At 56.9% G+C, this 21,243-nt stretch overlaps 1 protein-coding gene across 1 annotated transcript; it reads right to left on the bottom strand.

Annotated features, from left to right (window-relative positions):
* Window positions 1–5,294: 5,294 nt before the first annotated feature.
* Window positions 5,295–19,112, bottom strand: TUBB3 (tubulin beta 3 class III). Its single transcript, XM_078358071.1, has 4 exons — window positions 18,999–19,112; window positions 10,617–10,725; window positions 7,425–7,535; window positions 5,295–6,661 (listed from the first exon to the last, which is right to left on the bottom strand). Exons 1-4 carry the CDS (start codon window positions 19,053–19,055, stop codon window positions 5,586–5,588), a joined length of 1,353 nt encoding a protein of 450 aa, XP_078214197.1. The 5' UTR covers window positions 19,056–19,112; the 3' UTR covers window positions 5,295–5,585.
* Window positions 19,113–21,243: the final 2,131 nt, after the last annotated feature.

Below are 21,243 nucleotides of genomic sequence, written 5' to 3'. Positions count from 1 at the left end.
CTGGCCAGGAGTTGTAATGGGCACTCTCTGGGCAAGACAGAAGAACGGAAGCCACCCTGAGTTAGGCCTGCTGAGCTTCCTTCTAGGGCCCCCGAACACGGCAGATCAGCAAACGGGGAGAGACCAGACAAACGGGGAACCACCACGGGCTTCCTCAGGGACCTCCTCTGTGTACACACACACAGTCACAACAAAGTAAAGACAAAGGGAAGGCCCTCAGAGCCGGGGCTGTAGACCAGATTTCAAATCCAGACAGCATTTCTCCAAACAGCACCTCGATTCTCTGCGGCTGGGGAGAAACCTCCTCAAACCAAGGCTCTTCTTTCTACAATCTAGGGAGAGATGGACAGTTCCCATGACAGGGCCGCCAACGGATCAGGAGAAGAAAGGGGTTGTTGGCAGCAGCTGGAATACTTGCGCAGACCAGGTGAAAAGACGTCTTCCAGTCTTACTTCTCCACTGTAACTAGATCTGTGAACCGTGGGTGACAGCGCCCTGCTCGTAGAGACGGTGCCAGAGGCAGCCGCAGCCCAAGAAAACCAAGCAGTCGCCTGGAACAGCCTCTGGGTCCGTCGCCAGTAGGGGCAGCAAAACCACAGGCTGGAACCACAGGGGCTGTCTTGGGGGAACCCCCAAATCTGTAACCGCCCAATGGGTTCTTCTCGCCCGCTGCCCGGATAGAGCTGGTTTATCCAGATGGGGGTTTCAGCAGAGAGCTTAATTCATGCACAGCTGGCCAGAGGACAGACCAGTGTTCATCCTGGGCAACACAGTGAAACCCTGTTTCTACTAAAAATACAAAAACTGGGGCCGGGCGCGGTGGCTCACGCCTGTAATCCCAGCACTTTGGGAGGCCGAGGCGGGTGGATCACGAGGTCAAGAGATCAAGACCATCCTGGTTAACATGATGAAACCCCGTCTCTACTAAAAATACAAAAATTAGCTGGGCATGGTGGCGCGTGCCTGTAATCCCAGCTACTCGGGAGGCTGAGGCAGGAGGCTGAGGTTGCGGTGAGCTGAGATCAAGCCATTGCACTCCAGCCTGGGTAACAAGAGCGAAACTCCATCTCAAAAAAAAAAAAAATACAAAAATGAGCCAGGCACAGTGGTGGCACATGCCTCTAAACCCAGCTACTCACAGGGCTGAGGCAGAAAAATTGCTTGAACCTGAGAGGCAGAGATTGCAGTGAGGCGAGACTGTGCTGCTCTACTCCAGCCTGGGCAACAGAGCAAGACTCTGTCTAAACAAACGGGCAAACAAACTAACAGAAACCGCAGCAATGAGAGCAGCAGGCAATTATTGCAGTGCCGGCGGCCGGCTGAGGAGAACAGGGAGGGATGTTTCAGACCTGTGGTGCCAGCGTGTTAGCACACTGCCATGAAGAAATACTCGAGACTGAGTCATTTATAAAGGGCAGAGTTTCAGCGGGCTCACAGTTCTGCATTGCTGGGAAGGCCTCAGGAGACTTACAGTCATGGCAGAAGGCAAAAGAGAAGCAGGCACCTCTTCACAGGGCAGCAGCGTGGAGTGAGTGAGGCAGAGGCAATGCCAGATGCTTTTAAAATCAGCAGAACTCCTGAGAGTCACTACCACTTGAAACCACCCCCACGACCCAATTACCTGCACCTGGTCCTGCCCTTGACACGTGGGAGTTCTGGGAATTACAATTCAAGCAGAGCTTTGGGTGGGGTCACACAGCCAAACTGTGTCACCCATATTCCCAAGAATTCCGAACCTACGATTTTGAAGGGTACTGTGGCAGGCAGGGGGTCAGCGCACTGAGCAACTGATCAGCTGGAGATGAAGTCACAGGGGCATCCAAATCAGTCTTCCCGAAGCTGAGTCCGCTTTTGGGTTGGGGTGGGTGGGGTGGATCTCAGGACCGGTGGCTCTTCCTGGTCTACTGAAACGCTAAATCTGAACGATATCTCAAAGCCGGGTGGTTTTGCTTCGTAAGAGTGATGTTACCTACAGGAGTCCTTGGGAGAGCTGTAAACCTGTGCCTGATTACGTGGCTCCGGGGAAGCGATTCATAGAAAAACAACTAGCAGGCCATTGTTTAACTCTGTCTCGCCGCAGCAGAGTTGAAGTCCCTGGTCTTAACCTTGTCTGATGAATGCAGCCTCCATCTACGAACAGGGAGAGGGGTCGCGTTTTCTTTTTTTTTTTTTTAAGACAGGGTTTCACCATGTTGGTCAGGCTGGTCTTGAACTCCAAACCTCAGGTGATCAGCCTGCCTTGGCCTCCAAAGTGCTTGGATTACAGGCGTGAGCCACCACGCCCGGCCTATGTTTTCTTATCTCAAAGTCTAATTATAAACTAAATTTCTGTCACAGTTATCTTGCCTTCCACACTAGGATAAACAAAAACAAAAACAAAAAACAAAAAACAAAATTTAGCCTGTGAGATTAAAGGCCAGATGGAGCAGTCGTGTCGATATTTTAAATTCTTTTTTTTTTTTTGAGACAGAGTTTCGCTCTTGTCACCCAGGCTGGAGTACAATGGCGGGATATCGACTCACCGCAACCTCCGCCTTCTGGGTTGAAGCAATTCTCCTGCCTCAGCCTCCCGAGTAGCTGGGACTACAGGCACGCACCACCATGCCCAGCTAATTTTTGTATTTTTAGTAGAGGCGGGGTTTCACCTTGTTGACCAGGATGGTCTCCATCTCTTGACCTCATGATCCACACGCCTTGGCCTCCCAAAGTGAATTTTTTAAATTCTTATACATCTGTGGAGGCGGTTTTCTAAGCACTAGGACCAGGGCAGTTTTCTCGGGACGAAGCGGCTCACCCAGTGAGGACGAGACCCACACACAGCCACACCCTGGAAGCACCCCATGTCCAGACCTTTGTTACATGAAAGACCACAATGTAAGCCATTTATTCAGTAAATATTTACCTACCACCAGTCAGGCATCGTACCAGGTTAAGGTTCTAATGGGAACAACACAGTCTCTCATGGAGGAGACAGCGTTAGACCTGGACCAGGTTCTAACTTTCCCCTGGCCCCAGACCCACCTTTCACACCTCCCGACCCTGTTCTCTGCCTGGAGGCTGATCTGGACCACAAGACTTTCAGCTGAGCTCAGGAGACCGGAGGGAGGAGGACAGGCAGGTCAGGGGTTGGCTCCAGGGCTCGCTGCACTCCGATGGTGAGCTTCCCCGTCAGAGGCCTCAGCTCAGGTGGGGTGGCCTCTCCTGTGGCTCCAGCTCTCACCAGGGTCCAGCCCCTTCCCCTTTCATTGCTCCAGGACCCCCAACCCAACCCTCTCCTGCCATTAGACCCTCTTTGACCACCAGTCTCCTGATGTGGGTGCAGAGTGCTACTCAGAAAGCAGCTGTAGCAGAGTCCAGAGCCCAGGGGCCAGGAAGGGTCTCCTGAGGGTGACACCGTGGGATGTCTGCAGGGAGAAGGCTCTGGTAGAGGGCAGCCCCGGGCCCCGGTGTTCCAGGAACATTAGGGAAGTGGTGTAACAGGAGGGAGAGAGGACAGTGTGGCACAGGAGCAGATGCCCAATCGCATGTGAGGAGCGGCCAGGCAGGCGCCAGCTGGGCAGCAGGGAGCACTGAGTGGGCCAGAGCCTCCCAGCTGTTTGTGATGAGGATGGAGGGGGATGGAGGGCCAGGCAGGTGCGGGAGCCCCGTGAGGAGGGAGGACGGGGGAGGAGGATCGCAGACAGCACCAGGAAGACCGAGGCAGCGGAAGACACCAGGGGAGCTGGGCTCTGGGTGTGTTCTGAAGGTGCAGCCCACCGGGTTTGCTGTCAGCACAGACATAGGCCTGGGAAGAAGAGAAGCCCCCGGTGACTCCGGGTGTCTGGCCTGAGCCCCTGGGGAGTCCTGGCTGGCATCACCCACATGAGGGATGTGGAGCAGCAGGGCCGGGGTCAGGAGCTCAGCTTTGGGTGTGCGGGGTTGGAGGTGCAAGCCAGGCTGCGTCCGTAACCTCCCGGGAAACTCACACCCCAGAGTTCACGCCTCGTTGAGTGTGGTTTCCCCCTGGCTTACATTGGGGCTGGTCATGGGACTTGCTTGAACCCACCGAATGTAGCACAGTGATGCCAGGCCTGTTACTGACTTGGGCCCAGAGCTCTTAAGAGCCAGCGCCACGTAAGACGCGGGCTCAGCCCCCCACCACCATGCAAGGGGAAGGCCGGCCATGCAAAGCAGCCCGTGGGGGACAGCGGGGACCGGCAGAGCCCCCAAATGCTCACGCCAAGAGTGAGGTGTCAGAGCTTGTGGTTGTCCCGCCCTCTACCCCTTTGTGGGAAGTGGAATGATCTCGATAACACCCTGGGTCAAGAGAAATGTCCCCTTGCTGTTTCAGGTAAGCCCGGGCTGGTTTGTTACACAAACAGCTGGCAGAGGAGACGGAGCCCCAGCCCCATCCACTCTGTGGGTGTCAGGGCCAGAACTGGAGACTGCAGCCTCTGCAGTCATTAGCCCTCTGATCTGAAGCTGGGGCATTCAGTGCCCTCAGCCTCTCTTCTTCTGCGCCCATGGCCATATTGAAGGGTGACTCAAGAAGGGGCTGCCCTCAGGGTACCGCTGAACAGAGCCTGGGGAACTGAGGCTGCTGATACCCCTTGGCTCCAAGGGGCAGGGAGGCAGGGAGGAGGCGTGGAGGGCTCAGCAGGTCAGCCTCTCTGGGCCCCAGGCTCTTTCCCTGTAGGGAGATGTGGGGCACCAGCTGAGCTCTGCAGGCCACACCCTCCAGGGGCCTGTGTGTACCCAAGAAGTGGCTTCGGGGGTACATGGAGCGATGCATCCCTCTGGCACCCCAGGCCTGGGTCTTGTGGCCACATCTCCCCTACCCCAGCAGCCCCTCCCAGAGCCCCAGCCCCAAGACACCCGACACACGGTCTTCAGCGAGTGCTCGGGGCCCCTTCCCTACCTCCCCGGTTCTGACCTGAGGCTTCCGGTCTAATGTCAGTTTCCACCTCCACAGGGACCACCTGCCCCAACTTTCAGCACACAGACAGGTGGGAGAAGTTTCCAGAAGGCAAGCCACTCTGAGGGACCAGGGAGTGAGCGCAGGGTTGTTTCTAAGTCACAGGAGGGCTGCGGATTTATCTAGGCAGGCACTGCCCGTTCCTTCTCCCGGGTCCCTCCTTCTAGGAGATCCCATGGGCTGTGCCTTGAGACACCCTCCAGCCCCAAGCACAGGCCTCACTCAGCCACCAGCCTGTGAGAGAATGGGCTCCAGCCTGTCCACGCAGGCCTCCCTGCCAGCCCCTCCACCCACTGGACACCACTTTCCGGAACAAAAGGAAGTCGCCGGCACAGGCAAGTGTATCTGACAGCAATAGATTTATTAAGTATCCCCAAAAATATAAACGCAAACCAGTAAAAAACAAAACCGTAAAACATCAGGCCAGGAGCTGCATTAAGACAGAGACAGAGCAGCCACAGGTGGCCCGGGTGGGGAGGAGGAGGCCGTAAATACTGCAGGAGGCGGCACGGGAGCCCGAGGGTGGGGGAATAGCAGGGGACGGTGGTGGCAGCAAGATGGCTCTGGGGGTCAGGCACTGCTGGCCTTGGCCCCGGCCGCCACCTGCCCCTCACGCCAGCTGCAGGCAGCTTCACTTCGGGCCCTGGGCCTCCGACTCCTCGTCGTCATCTTCATACATCTCGCCCTCCTCCTCAGCCGTGGCGTCCTGGTACTGCTGGTACTCGGACACCAGGTCGTTCATGTTGCTCTCAGCCTCGGTGAACTCCATCTCGTCCATGCCCTCGCCCGTGTACCAGTGCAGGAAGGCCTTGCGCCGGAACATGGCCGTGAACTGCTCAGAGATGCGCTTGAACAGCTCCTGGATGGCCGTGCTGTTGCCGATGAAGGTGGAGGACATCTTGAGGCCGCGGGGCGGGATGTCGCACACGGCCACCTTCACATTGTTGGGGATCCACTCCACGAAGTAGCTGCTGTTCTTGCTCTGGATGGCCAGCATCTGCTCGTCCACCTCCTTCATGGACATGCGGCCCCGGAACACAGTGGCCACGGTCAGGTAGCGGCCGTGGCGTGGGTCGCAGGCAGCCATCATGTTCTTGGCGTCAAACATCTGCTGGGTGAGCTCGGGCACGGTCAGGGCCCGGTACTGCTGGCTGCCCCGGGCCGTGAGGGGCGCGAAGCCGGGCATGAAGAAGTGCAGGCGGGGGAAGGGCACCATGTTCACCGCCAGCTTGCGCAGGTCGGCGTTGAGCTGCCCTGGGAAGCGCAGCGAGGTGGTCACCCCGCTCATGGTGGCCGACACCAGGTGGTTGAGGTCCCCGTAGGTGGGCGTGGCCAGCTTGAGGGTGCGGAAGCAGATGTCGTAGAGCGCCTCGTTGTCGATGCAGTAGGTCTCATCTGTGTTCTCCACCAGCTGGTGGATGGACAGCGTGGCGTTGTAAGGCTCCACCACCGTGTCGGACACTTTGGGCGAGGGCACCACGCTGAAGGTGTTCATGATGCGGTCGGGGTACTCCTCGCGCACCTTGCTGATGAGCAGCGTGCCCATGCCAGAGCCCGTGCCCCCGCCCAGCGAGTGGGTCAGCTGGAAGCCCTGGAGGCAGTCGCAGTTTTCACACTCCTTCCGCACGACGTCCAGGACCGAATCCACCAGCTCCGCACCCTCCGTGTAGTGGCCCTTGGCCCAGTTGTTGCCGGCCCCACTCTGACCTATGCAGGGAGAAGAGGGGTAGCAGGTGGGGTCGTGGGCTCTGCAGTCCAGACTCCAGCCCCATGCCTGTTCTCTCTTCTGTAGAGTAGGCCCCACTCAGCACCCCCTCACACCCGCTGCGGCTTCCCTGAGCCAGTGGTGCTCGGTGCTCAGGACAAGGGCTCTGGACAAAGACTTGAGAACTTGGGGTCACCCCAGAGCCGTGCTCTCCCTCCTGAGGGGACCCAGAATGAATGGACCAGCCCTCCTGCTCCAACCCACCTTCCTTCTGACTGGCAGTGCCAGGAACCTACACAATAACCCCAGAATCCCTGCAGTGGGGGCTGGATGCAAGTTGGCATCTATCGGTTGGATGTGCTGGGGGTCTGGGAGCACAAGTCACTGAGGCCCTGCAGGTTCTGTGGCGCATCCAGGGCCCTGCCCCGGGGCACAGGCATGAGAACGTCCTGAATTGCTGGCGGCAGCATGGCCCCGTGCTCGTGGACCCTGGAGGTCCTGCTGTGTCTCAGCAGCTCTCCAGCAATTCTGTTAGCTTCTGTCTGCTCTACACCTCATTCCCCTGGAAATGCATGAGTGCTTTTTGCTCTCCTCACGGAACCCTTTCTGTGGGCCTCCAGTGCCCAGCTGTAAAATGGAGAGATCAGCTCTCACCCTTCAAGACCATGTGAGGAGCTGGCCATTCCTTGCTTCTGACAGCTGCCCTGTGTGTCACGGGGTCTGCTTCTGACTGACCTGAGCTTGTGTGTCACGGGGTCTGCTTACCGAAGATGAAGTTGTCGGGCCTGAAAAGATGTCCGAAGGCCCCAGAGCGGACGCTGTCCATGGTACCGGGCTCCAGGTCCACCAGGATGGCCCGAGGCACATACTTGTGAGCTGAGGGGAGAGAAAGGCTCAGGTGATTACAGAGGGCCAGAGCCTCTCCCTCATCTTTCCCTTTTTCTTTTTTTTTTGGTTGAGATGGAGTCTTGCTCTGTAGCCCAGGCTGGAGTGCAATGGCACAGTCTCAGCTCACTCCACCAACCACCTCCCAAGTTCAAGTGATTCTCCTGCCTCAGCCTCCCAAGTAGCTGGGATTACAGGCACAAACCACCATGCTCAGCTAATTGTTGTATTTTTAGTAGAGATGGGGTTTCACCATGTTGGCCAGTCTGGTCTTGAACTCCTGACCTCGTGATCTGCCTTCCTCGGCCTTCCAAAGTGCTGGGATGAAAAGCGTGAGCCACCGCGCCCAGCCTCTCCCTCATCCTTTCTGAATTCTGCACCCACCTGCCACCCTGCCGCTCACATCCTAAGCCTTTACTCTGAAGTCAGAGAGTCCTGGACCAAAGGTGAGCTTGAGCCACTTTCCTAAGCCTCACTGTGTGTATAGACGGAGCAGCACCCACACCATCAATTCACATGCCCACCAGGCGCAGGGGTTCATGCCTGCACTCCCAACACTTTGGGAGGTCAAGGCAGGTGGATCTCTTGAGTCCAGGAGTTTGAGTCCGGCCTGGGCAACACATCGAGACAGTCTCTACTAAATTAAAAAAAAAAAAAAACTTTTTTGAGATGGACTCTCACTCTGTCACCAAGTCTGAAGTGCAGTGGTGTGATCTCGGCTCACTGCAATCTCCACCTCCCAGGTTCAAGTGATTCTCCTGCCTCAGCTTCCTGGGATTACAGGCACATATCACCACGCCTGGCTAATTTTTGTATTTTTAGTAGAGGTGGGGTTTCACCATGTTGGCCAGGAAGGTCTCGATCTCTTGACCCTGTGATCTGCCTGCCTTGGACTCCCAAAGTGCTGGGATTACAGGTGTGAGCCACCGCGCCTGACCTAAAAATGTTTTTAAATCACATGTCCATGTGGGCAGATGAGTGTGTCACCACTTTGATATAGAAAGCACTTTTTTCCAGCTGCTAAAGAGACCCTGACTAAGCCCTCCAGGTGGCCCCTTCTCCAGGCCCTCGTATGGCCACCAAAGTCTCCTGCCTGCCCCAGTCCTGTCTGTCCCCTGGATATGCAAAGGCCCTCATGGTCACTAATATGCTGGCTCTCACTTTTATGACTACGATTCGTTATCTTTATTCTCTGCATCTGGATGCCCGATACGCAGTTATGCCTGCTGGCATCTCGGCTGTAGGAAGTAGAAAAGTTCCTTCTTCAAGTTTCTTTTCTTGTTAAAGTATAAGTGTGCTGATAACTTTGTTAAGCCCTGTGCTATGTAGCTGTTAGACACGCCGTGCTTACAGGCACGTGGTACATTCTGTGTCCTGTACTTTAACCAAGATACCTGTGCTGGACGTGCTCACAGGCATGCCCCAGCTCTCCACTGCTTTTACCTGTTGAGAGAGTTTTAAGTTGTTAGCCAATCGGGTTTTAGTTTAGAACGTGAGGTCTGGCTCCAGCCAAAGGAGATCAGACACAGCAGCAAGGATGACCCCCGTGCATAAGGGATACATTTGTCTGTTTTCCTTTGTTCATGGCAAGATGGCTATCAAGGTACCTTCCCGCAGTCCAGGAAGTAAAAATTGAGTTCCTGAAAAATCTTTTGTCTCAGTGATGATTTTTCTTTTCTTTTTTCTTTTTTTTTTTTTGAGACGGAGTTTCACTGTTGTTACCCAGACTGGAGTGCAATGGCGCGATCTCGGCTCACCGCAACCTCCGCCTCCTGGGTTCAGGCAGTTCTCCCGCCTCAGCCTCCCGAGTAGCTGGGATTACAGGCACGCACCACCATGCCCAGCTAATTTTTTGTGTTTTTAGTAGAGACAGGGTTTCACCGTGTTGACCAGGATGGTCTCGATCTCTTGACCTCGTGATCCACCCGCCTCGGCCTCCCAAAGTGCTGGGATTACAGCATGAGGCACCACGCCCAGCCTTTTTTTTTTTTTTTTTTTTTTTTTTTTTTTTTTTTTTTTTTTTTTTTAGTAGAGACAAGGTTTCACCATGCTGATCAGGCTGGTCTTGAACTCCTGACCTCGTGATCCACCCACCTCGGCCTCCCAAAGTGCAGGGATTACAGGTATGAGCCGCCATGCCCAGCCTTTTTTTTTTTTTTGTATTTTTAGTAGAGACAAGGTTTCACCATGTTGATCAGGCTGGTCTTGAACTCCTGAACTCCTGACCTCAGGTGATTCCCGCCCCCCCACCGCCCTCGGCCTCCCACAGTGCTGGGATTACAGGCGTGGCCGCAGTGCCCAGCCTGGGGCTGATTTTTCTTTGCAGCACTGTGCATGTATTTCCAACACTGGCCAACCGATGGGAGGACAGAGACACTAAGACCTGGTCAGTCCAGGCACCCCCGACGTCCTCAGCAGGGCTGGGGTGAGGCGTATGAAAATAAACGTGTTCCTCTTCAAAGTTTCCTTCTTGTTAAAGAATAAAAAATGCTAGAAATAAGAGTTTCTTTTAAAGGCTAACTTCCTTCACAGCCTTCCTGGTTTTTTTGGTTTTGGGGGGTTTTTTTGCTAATAACTCTTTGTGAAGCCCTATCCTATGTAGCTGTTAGAGATAAAGGAATGGGTACATTCTATGTCCTTGTGCTTTAACCAAGATATTTGTTCTGGACAAGCTCAGGCATGTCCCCGCTTGCAGCCTATGTCCCTTCCTTATTTGGACTTTTCTAAGTCCTTTCACAAGCAACTTCCTGTTTTCCTTTGTTCTCCATTGCGTTTACCTATTTAGCAAAGTTTTAAGTTGTTAGCCAGTCGGGTTTAGCTTAGACTGTGAGGTCCAGCTTCAACCAATGGAGACGGGACAGAGCAGTAAGGACCCGACGCATAAGGGATAAACATTCCTGGCTTTCCTTTATTCAGTGCACTGTCGTGGCAGGACTGCTGGTGGGTAGCACCCTTTCTGCAGAAAGTAAAATTGCCTTGCTGAGGAAACATTTTCTCTGAATGCTAATTTTTCCTTTCAGCACCCAGGAACAAGCATCTGGTTCTAACAGGGAGGCTGGGGCAGGCACTCACAAGATGCCTCATTGTAGTAGACGCTGATCCGCTCCAGCTGCAAGTCAGAGTCGCCCACGTAGTTGCCACTGGGGTCTATGCCATGCTCGTCACTGATGACTTCCCAGAACTGCAAAAGAAGTGGGAGAGGAGGGGTCAGCAGGTGGCCCATAAGCCCCAGCCAGGCCCTTTCCCTTGTGAAGCCTTAGAGCCCTCAGTATAAAATTAGGGCTTTGGACCCAAGGCCTCCACTAGCCCCATTCAGAAGAGAGCCCCACACTCTGTCATCTGTCAAAAAATTGCCCTAATAAATATGCACCCCGACTCATGCACACCCAGGCTGACCGCAGCCCCAGGATGGCTCAAGGTTCAACAGACCAACACCCAGGCTCCCAGGCCCAGCTGATGCGTCCATGAAGAGCATTGGTTATAAACACCTTGAGGGATAGTTTTCATTATCCCTTCTTTTCGGGCAAGGAAACGGAGACACAGAGGGGTAGAGACACCCACAGTAGCTGGCAGAGGAGGGTAGCTGGGTTCAAAGGCCCAGAGCTCAGGATCATTTCTGGCTGCTACACCTGCCCCTCCACATCACAGCAAACCACATCCAGTGATGGTGCTGGGACATCACTGACCTCAGCCAAGGGGACTCAAAGGGACCAGGACAGCCATCTCGTCAAGGACCCCTAGCTGGGTCCTTGGGGTCCCAAATGGGAAGCAACTTGCCTGGGGTCACCCAGCCTGTCCATGTGGGGCTGGCATTATCCCAGCTCCCAGAGGTCATCCTCTCTCTACCTGCCACCGCACTTCTTCCCCCCTGAATGCAAACCTACGGTGCTTCTCAGACTCTCTTTCCACGACTGCCGCAGAGCAGAGCCTTGACTCAGGGGCTAGACCTGCTGGGTTTACAGACCCTGCTCCCACCCTTTCCAACTGTGTGACCTTAGGTGGGTCACAAGGATTCTGTGACTCAGTGTCCTCATCTGTTCAATGGGCATGATGATAGCAGGTCTTTGTGAGAATAAAGTGAGTTAATCTGTGTAAGGCATATAAATGGCATATGGTAAACGTAGAATTATTAGCACATAGGCGTGCACACGGAGACACACACCCCTGGGTGAGAGGAAGGCCTTCAGAGAGATGCCACTTCATTGTGGGACACACACACCCTGACGGCCAGCCATGGCTACGCCCAGGAGCAGCGTTGGCAGGCAGCAGGCCCCCTGGGACACAGGCCATGTGGCTCCCTGGGACTGTCTGACCTCTCCCAGTACCCCTTGCGCTGACTCCTCAGGGGTGACTTTGAGATGAGCTGATGGGTTTGAAGGCCTCAAGAAACAAGGGCCACTACGTGTGAGTCATGTGCTGGAGAAAAGGTTACTGAAGAAAAAAGCAGGTTAGAAAACAATCTGGCAGCTGGGCACAGGGGCTCATGACTGCAATCCCAGCACTTTGGGAGGCTGAGGTGGGAAGAGCCTGAGAGTGCAGACCAAGATGTGCTTTGGAACAGAGACAGGGGAGAGACGTTTTCAGATGCTTCTAGTTAAAGGGGTTACTTTAGTGGAAACTGCTCTGTGCAGGAGGCAGGACTGGGTGGGTAGCAAGTGTGAGCCTCAGAGTTCACATCAAGACCCCATCTCAAAATAAATATATAAAGGCCAGATGTGGGGGCTCACCCCTGTGATACCAACACTTTGGGAGGCTGAGGTGGGCGGATCACCAGAGGTCAGGAGTTCAGAACCAGACTGGTCAACATGGTGAAACCCTGTCCCTTCCAAAAATACAAAAATTAGCCAGATGTGGTGGCTCACACATCCCAGCTACTCAGGAGGCTGAGGCAGGAGAATTGCTTGAACCCACGAGACAGAGAGGTTGCAGTGAGCCAAAATTGTACCACTGTACTCCAGCTGGGGCGACAGAGAGTCTCTGTCTCATAGAATAATAAATAAATGGAAAGAAACTGCTTATAGCCGGGCGCAGTGGCTCACGCCTGTAATCCCAGCACTTTAGGAGGCTGAGGCGGGCAGATCACGAGGACAGGAGTTCGAGACCAGCCTTGCCAACATAGCAAAATGTGTCTACTAAAAATACAAAAATAATCTGGGCATGGTGGTGCACACCTATAGTCCCAGCTACTCAGGAGGCTGAGGCAGGAGAATCGCTTTATCATTGGAGGCAGAGGCTGTGGTGAGCCAAGATCAGGCCACTGCACTCCAGTCTGGGCAGAGGAAGACTCTGTCTCAAAGAAAAAAACAGAGAGAAAAAGCAAACCACTTGTTTGAGGTGAGGTTGGCTCACACCTGCAATCCCAGCACTTTGGGAGGTGGAGGCAGCGGGTCATCTGAGGTCAGGAGTTCAAGACCAGCCTGGGCAACATACCAAAACCCCATCTCTACTAAAAATAAGAAAATTCCTCAGCACTTTGGGAGGTTGAGGTGGGCAGATCACAAGGTCAGGCATTCAAGACCAGCCTGACCAACATGGTGAAACTCTGTCTCTACTAAAAATAAAAAAAAAAAACTAGCCGGGCATGGTGGCACACACCTGTAATCTCAGCTACCCAGGAGGCTGAGGCAGGAGAATCCCTTGAATCCAGGAGGCGGAGGTTGCAGTGAGCCGAGATTGTGCCACTGCACTACATTCTGGGCAACAGAGTGAGAATCCATCTCAAGAAAAAAAAATTAGCCAGGCGTGGTGGCGGGCACCTGTAATCTCAGCTACTCGAGAGGCTGAGGCAGGAGGATTGCATGAACTCAAAAGGCAAACTTTGCAGTGAGCTTACATTACTCCACTGCACTCAACCCTGGGCAACAGAGGGAGACTCCATCTCAAAAAAGAGAAAGAAACCGGTCACAGGTGCTTCTCTATGTGCGGCTGTCTCTGGTGGATGCACGGAAGTCTGTGCCTTGGGAGGGGCTGGACTGGGAGAAGCTTCTTCCCACTGCATGCCCTTCGGTAGTGCTGGGATTTTGTTATGAGCACGCAGTAGCTTTTCAAACAAAATTTGTTAAAAATAAATGTCTTTAAAACAGTGTAATTATCCCAACATGTACAGGAGCATTCACCTCTGATGGCAGTCTCTCAGGGTACCCATTCTTCCTGAGACTGTTAACAGAGCTCACCTCTCCACAAGGGTCATGAATGAATGTCTTTCTGCCTTCTGTGCATTTTTGTCATTGCTAAGTTTTATTCTTTTTGCATTAAGTTTTTTGTTTGTTCGTTTGTCTTTGAGATGAAGCCCAGGATGAAGTGCAATGGTGTGATCTCTGCTCACCACCACTTCCTCCTCCCGAGTTCAAGCAATTCTCCTGCCTCAGCCTCCCGAGTAGCTGGGACTACAGGCTTCTGCCACTATGCCCAGCTAATTTTTGTATTTTTAGTAGAGACAGGGTTTCACCATATTAGCCAGGATAGTCTCAATCTCCTGACCTTGTGATCTGCCCACCTTGGCCTCCCAAAGGGCTGGGATCACAGGTGTGAGCCACCATGCCTGGCAAGTTTTTAAATTATAAGAATGATATCAGGCTGGGCGTAGTGGCTCATGCCTGTAGTCCCAGCACTTTGGGATGCTGAGGCAGACAGATCACTTGAGGTCAGGGGTTTGAGACCACCCTGGCCAACATGGCAAAACCCTGTTTCTACTAAAAATACAAAAATTAGCCAGGCATGGTAGTGCACACCTGTAATCCCAGCTATTTGGGAGTCTGAGACATAAGAATCACTTGAACCCAGGAGGTGGAGGTTGCAGTGAGCAGAGATCAAGGCCCTGCACACCAGCCTGTGTGAGAAGCGCAAGACTCTGTCTCAAAAAAAAAAAAAAAAAAAAAAAAAAAAAGAAGGAAGAAAGGAAGGAAAGAACGACATAAAAGAGAAAAGTAAAGAAAGAAAACAAATCAGCTGGCGATGGTGGCTCACACCTATAATCCTAGCACTTTGGGTGACCAAGAGAGGTGGATCACTTGAGTCCAGGAGTTCAAGACCAACTGGGGGAACATGGTGAAATCCTGCCTCTACCAAAAAAAAAAATTAGTTGGGCATGATGACGCATGGCTGTAGCCCCAGCTACTCAGGAGGGTGAGGTGGGAGGATCATTTGAGCCAGGAAGGTGGAGGTTTCAGTGAGCCAAGATCTCGCCACGGCACTCCAGTGCAGGTAACAGAGTGAGACCGTCTCAAAAAAAAAAAAGTGACAGAAGTGTTGCAGACGCATTTGGGGCCTTGTTCAAGCTTCACACCTACTGCTTGGCTCCCTGATGCTGTCTTTGAGGAACCTCCATTAATTTAGTTGCTGGCAGTCCACCCTAGCCAGGGACCTTGGTTCCCAAAGCGCTGGGACACCCTAAATTTATGCTTCCAGGGAACCCACAGCCACCAGCCCCTGTAAAGGAGGGTGGAGAGAGTAGCATGCTGATTGGAAGCTCTCTGCAGAGTGAGGCGTGGGGCAGCAGGAGCAATGGCGCGGAGCAGGTTCAGGGCCAGCAGGAGCACGGCTGTGAGCCAGGCACCAGGCCTCATAGGACCTGTTTCACCTGTGAGATGGATGTGTGAACAGTGTCCACAGCAAAGCGTTAGCATGAAGCTTGACATGAATGCATTCAGCACATGTTGGCTTCATTTTGTTAAACGGTTTTAGATGCTATTGGCCAGGTGTGGTGGTTCACACCTGTAATCCCAGCACTTTGGGAGGCCGAGACAGGTGGATCACCTGAGGCCAAGAGTTCAAGACCAGCCTGGCCAAGATGGTGAACCCCCACCCCCCGCCCGCCCTACTGAAAATACAAAAATTAGCCGGGCGTGCTGGCACATGCCTGTAATCCCAGCTACTCAGGAGGCTGAAGCAGAATTGTTTGAACCCAGGAGGTGGAGGTTGCAGTGAGCTGAGATCATGTAACTGCACTCCAGCCTCGGCCACGAGAGCGACACTCCGTCTAAAAATAAATAAATAAGAAAAAAGGAAATTGTGGCTGGGCAGGGTGCGAGCGCCTGTGGTCCCAGCTACTCGGGAGGCCGGGGCGAGAGGACCGCAGGAGGTCGAGGCTGCAGTGGGTCGAGGTCGCGCCACCGGACTCCAGCCTGGGCGACAGAGCCAGACCCCGCCTCATAACAACAACAAAACAAACAAAAAAAAAAACACAGAAACCGAAACCTAAAAACAAAACGCAAAACCGGCCTCGGGACGCCGCGAGGTGCTCGGCCCGGCCGCTGTCCTTGGTGCTGACCTCGAGCCGCGCTTGGGGTCCCGGGGAAAGCGGGGCCGGGATTCGCGGGCGGCGGTCGAGGCCAGGCGGGGGCGGCGGCTCCCGGGGCAGCGGCCGCGCGAATGTGGCCTCGGCGACCCCCCGGGACCCCCACGCGGTTCCCGCCCGGCCCCGGCTCCGCAGGGGCGCTCAGGCGGGGAGCGGGACGAGCCAGGGCGCCGTCTCCCATTGGCTGCGAGCGCCAGGCCCCGCCCACTCACCGCCCCGCCCAGCAGCCGCCAGGAGGGGGCGCCGGAGCGCGCAAGGAGGACAAAGGCCCCCCCCCAGCCGCTGCAGGCGGCACCGCCCCGGGGCGGAGCCCGCGCCCCAGGAAAGCAAAGCCCGGGCCCCGACGCGGTCTCTGCGGCAGCGGGGCGTCCAGGGTCCTGCGGGCCCTGGTGTTTCCGCACCGCCCGGCCCGCCCCTACCCCCGGGCGACTGCGGGCGGCCGCGTGGCTTCCAGGCCCCCAGGTTTGCTGCTCCTCGGGGCGCATCCCTGCGAGATGACGGCACGGTGCACAGCGCAGGGGTGACCACCTGGGACCCGGCTTTGCTCCCGGCCTCCGGTCACCCCGGCTTCCCTTCTCCCACCGGTCCTGGCCAGGCGCCTCCCAGAGACCAGGAGCCTCGCTGCGCAGACAGGCACCACCCGAGGACCCCCAAACGGGGAAGCGGCCCGGCTGCCCGCCTTCAGCTGCTGCCGCCCACCCACCCGGCCGTCCCCACCAGCTGTGGGAGTGGGAGCCGAGAATGGCCAAGGAACTTCCCTCCACGGGCCTGGCCAGGGAGAATTCGCTTTTGACCTCTGGAGACGCAGGTGGTGAGGCGGCGGCTGGACGCAAAGCACTGAGCTGTTTTTCCCATTGCTTCCACAGGGAACGGTGGAAAGGAGCAGACTATTCCCCCCGAGAAGATTTGCTTCCCTGTTTTTGCATTGTTAAAAAGAATCACATATTATCATTATTGTTATTTTGAGACAAGGTCTCGCTCTGTCGCCTAGGTGGGAGTGCAGTGGGGTGGTCACAGCTCACTGCAACCTCGACCTCCCAGGCTAAAGTGATTCTCCCATCTCAGACTCCCAAGTAGCTGGGACTACAGGCCCGGGCCACCAGGCCAGGCTGATTCATTTATTTATTATTATTATTTTTTAATAGAAACGGAGTTTCACCATCTTCCCCAGGCTGGTCTCCTACTCCTGTGCTAAAGCGATCCTCCCGTTTCAGTCTCCCAAAGCGCTAGGAGTACATGAGATTCCTGAGCCACCGTGCCCAGCCAGGTATTTTTTTTTTTTTTTTAAGACGGGGTTTCACCGTGTTGGTCAGGCTGGTCTTGAACTCCCAACCTCAGGTGATCCGCCTGCCTTGGCCTCCAAAGTGCTTGGATTGCAGGCGTGAGCCACCACGCCCGGCCAAGTATTAATTTTTAAAACAAAATAAATTAAGAAAAAACAACTCAAAAGAAATAAAAAGCAGTGGGCAAACTAAGGCTCCAGTGCTCAAAAGCACAGCTCGAGGCAAGCCAAAGACCGAGCCGGGGGCAGAGCCGCCTCTGCCGCGTGGAGTCTCAGGGGATGTCTGCCTGTAGACCTGACTTCTAGGTCCCAGCTCTTGCCTGACAAGGGCCTTGGGGGACCACGGCTCTGCGCCCATCCCAGCCACAGAAGGAGGAACCCCAGGTGGGCCTCAGGGCTGCCTGCCCTCCCTCCCCCCAGCGACCCCTGACCCTCCTAGGAGCAGATGTTCAGGGCAGGCTGTGCCCCAGTGACCACATTAATGAGACCTCGGCCCCTCCCATTAGGCCAGGGCAGCTGTCAGAGGGTGCTCCGGGAGTTCTGGTTTGATTTGAGGCCACTGTTCCCCAGGCCTCCCCTCCCCCAGGCTCTCCTTGGCAGTCACAGCTGTCTCCTTGGGTGATTAGAGTCTCCCAACTACTGGGCCTCCCACCCTCGGAGGCGCCTCCACCCGGAGCCAAAGTTGCAATTTACATGTCAGCCACGTGGCTGGCCCTGTTGTAATTAGCTTTTTGTTCCTGCCTGGTTTCCATGGCAACAGCCTCGCGAGGAAGCCTTTCTCTGGCCCCTTCCTCTCCAAGACCCGTCGCCTCCAGCCCCTCCTTCCCGGAATCAGCGCGGCACCAGCCCTGAGCTGGGTCCCTAGCCTTGGTCCTGACAAAGCCGGCCTCCCCTACCCGGGTTTCCCAGGACTGTTCAGAACGCAGATCCTTTGGCAGACAGGCCCCGCCCGCCCCGCCCGAGCCCCAGGGTGGCTCCTGCCAGGGAGGCGGACCAAGGGGCAGCCCGGCTCTCTGGCACCTGCTGTGTGACCTTGGGCCAGGGGCAGCCTCCCAGGACCAGGGGACAGGACATCTCCTAAATGATTTAGGCGGGGGTCCCTGCAGAACGACACCAACGCCCTTTCCTGCCTGGCCCGGACATCTGCGAGGTGGGCTAACAATGGAGGGAGGGGCGCGCCACGGTGCAGCCTCCACACCCCACAGTCCGGCTTTGTTCCCACGTCCAATCCCCAGACTGGTAGACCCTGGGTGGGCGCGGTCAAGCCCCGCGGGGGTTGCCCAGGAGCGGCTGCGCCGACGGAGAGCCCGGTCCTCGACCAAGGTCGTCTCCAGTCCAGGCCCAACCCCTCCAACAAAGGGACAGGGTGGGGCCGGGACGCCGAGGGGTGTCGGAGCAGGCTGGAGACATTAGGACGGCTCAGGCCTCTTGGGGGACGTTCGGCTCCTCGAGTGGGGGGTTCGAGCCGAGGGAATCACGGCTGTGGGGAGAGCCCCACCCACTCAAACCTGCCCATCCCACCCATCTCACTCAGGGCTATGCTGCGGGCCCAAAAAAGAGGGCCACGCCCAGAGAGGGTCCCCAGCTGCACCTGCCGAGGCCCGGTGGAGGGGGCGCAGGTGTGGAGGGGGCTGAGGCTTCGCGACTGACGCGAGCTGCGCTCCGACAGCCCGAGGTCACTTGGGCAGGGGCGGAGAGTTGAGGGCCAGAGTCCCAGGGCAGGGGCCCCGCGTCCCCGCCGCCCGGCTTGGCGCGGGGGGCATCCCTTTGTTGCAGGTTCGCAGGGGCGGGGGTGGCTGGAGTTGCGGGCCGCGGTGCACGGCGCCTCCCTCCTCCCGCCCTGGGGCCCGGGACAGGCCGGGGCGCGCAGCCTCACCTTGGCCCCGATCTGGTTGCCGCACTGGCCGGCCTGGATGTGCACGATCTCCCTCATGCTGGGCGCGTCTGGCGGGCGGCTGCGGACTGGTGCGGGCGGGCCGGGCTGGCTGCTGAGGGTCGGGGACCGGGGCCGCGTGCTCTTATAGCTGCGGCCCCGCCCGCCGCATCGACTGATGTCATCGCGGGCGGCCAATCCGGAGGCGCCGCCGCAGAAAGCCGCCCGGCCCGCAGGCCCCGCACCGCGCGTCCCCGTCCGCATCCTCCGCCCCGCGCGTCCCCGTCCGCATCCTCCGCCCCGCGCGTCCCCGTCCGCATCCTCCGCCCCGCGCGTCCCCGTCCGCATCCTCCGCCCCGCGCGTCCCCGTCCGCATCCTCCGCCCCGCGCGTCCCCGTCCGCATCCTCCGCCCCGCGCGTCCCCGCCCGCCGCGCGCAATGCGGCGCCCCTCCCGCAGCCAAGGATCCCGCAGCGCTGGGCCGGGCGCGGTCTTGGGGCCCCACGCACTGGAAAGGAGGGGCTGGCTCATAGAGGAGCCGGCTGTGGGGGCGTCGGGATCCAGGGAGGACAATGGAAACCCCCCTAGGCCCTGGGAATCCCGCCCCCAGCTACCCTCTCGGTCCCGCCCTGGCGACAGCCCCACCCTGCGGTTTGTAAGGAGGGTCTTTTTTCCTCACCCCCGTTTGGGGACCAACCCGCATCTTCCCAGCTCCCTGTCTTTTGGCAGACAAGGTGCTCTGAACTTTGCTCGCCCGTTTGGGTGGGAGAGGTAGGTAAAGGCTGACGCAGGCCCTGAACCCACTGAGGAAAAACAGTCGTCGGATCAGGCCTGGGAAGAGCCCGAGGCGGGAGGGCGCGGGCACAGAGGGGTGGTGGCGGCTGCCAGCGAGCTCCGTGGGTCGCCGGCTTCCGCAGTTGGGGGGCCACCGGGCCCCCCCCCCTCAGGGAACTGCCAAGAGAGTTCAAAGGAGCTTTGTGGCCCGGGCGCGCGCAGCACCTGGACGTGTCTCTGCCTTGCGCATCGGTGTCAGGAATTGTCACAAGGACGCACAAGCCAGGGAAGAACCCGGCCAGGGTGGGGGAGGATGGGCCGCAGCTTCTATCTGACTCACTCCCTGAGGTCGGAGACTGTGCAGGGTGCCTCGGGGGAACAAGAGGAGCTGAGTCTGCTGCTCAGAGAAGGGAGGGACAGAAGGACTGCAGGGCTCCCAGCATCAGCTACACACCACAGCACCGACCTCCTCCTGGGCCATGTATTACAGCGACACCACCTTATAACGAGATCCTTCTGACATTTCAATGACAAAAATCCTTCAGGAAGGGTCTTGCAGTGCGCAGCGTACCGACGACCCCGCCTCCCGCAAGTCAGCATTCATTTCACAAAATGAGCAGCTGCAAACACGACGCCTGTGTCGGGTCTGTGTGCACAGGGGTGTGTGGGGGTGGCGTGTCACTGGGTCTGCCTCTCTCCTTTCTCTCAAGAGAAGCTCCAGTTCAGAAAGTCAAGAAATGGATCTTTTGTTCTCAAGAGATGCCCCTCCCCACAGGTGCTTATGTGGCTCTGGCTGGGGTCTAGCTGCCTGGGGGTCCTCCCTGTCCCTGCTTAAGGGGATCCTGGGTGAGCATGTCGGGTGCCTCCCTGTCTCAGCGAGGGAAAAAGCTTTGCAGCCTCAGGCCAGCCAGCTCCTGCGCTGTCCTCAGAGGGCTCTGGTGCCAGGTTTAAGGCTGACTCACTGTCCGGTCTCCCAGAAGAGGCAGGCCCTGCCAGGAAGCAGCTCCCAGTCCTGAGGCTGGCAGTCAGGGCTGGAGCTGACGCAGGGGTGGGGCTGGCCAGGGGGCTGCTTACTGGGCCTGCCTGGGAGGGGGCTGATGGCACCCCTGCAGCCTCCATTGAGCCTGTCCCCGGATGGAGGCTGAGTGCCCAGTGTCTGCAGAGGGAATGGAGATCGTCTCCTCAGCGAATGCCCAGGTTTCAGCAGAGGGCTGACCCAGGGGCTCCACTGCTCCCCAGCAACAGGGACTCGCTTCCAGGGACCTGTCCACTGGCTGGACCCCTGCCTCATCCCCATCGTCAGAGGCCTCACATCAAGTACAGTCCCCACCTGCCCACTCCCAGAAGGGCAGTCCTGGGCAGAGAACAGACCCAGCCCCCCTGCACTGGAGCCCCTTCCGGGCATCTCAGAGTGCACAGGGATGGTCCCATTCACGGCTGATCATGGCTGGAGGGACTCAGGGCCAGGGCAGAGA

The sequence above is a fragment of the Callithrix jacchus genome, chromosome 20 (assembly GCF_049354715.1).
Source record: "Callithrix jacchus isolate 240 chromosome 20, calJac240_pri, whole genome shotgun sequence".
NCBI classification, from domain to species: Eukaryota; Metazoa; Chordata; class Mammalia; order Primates; family Cebidae; genus Callithrix; species Callithrix jacchus.
This window is presented reverse-complemented; position numbering and strand designations above follow the sequence as displayed.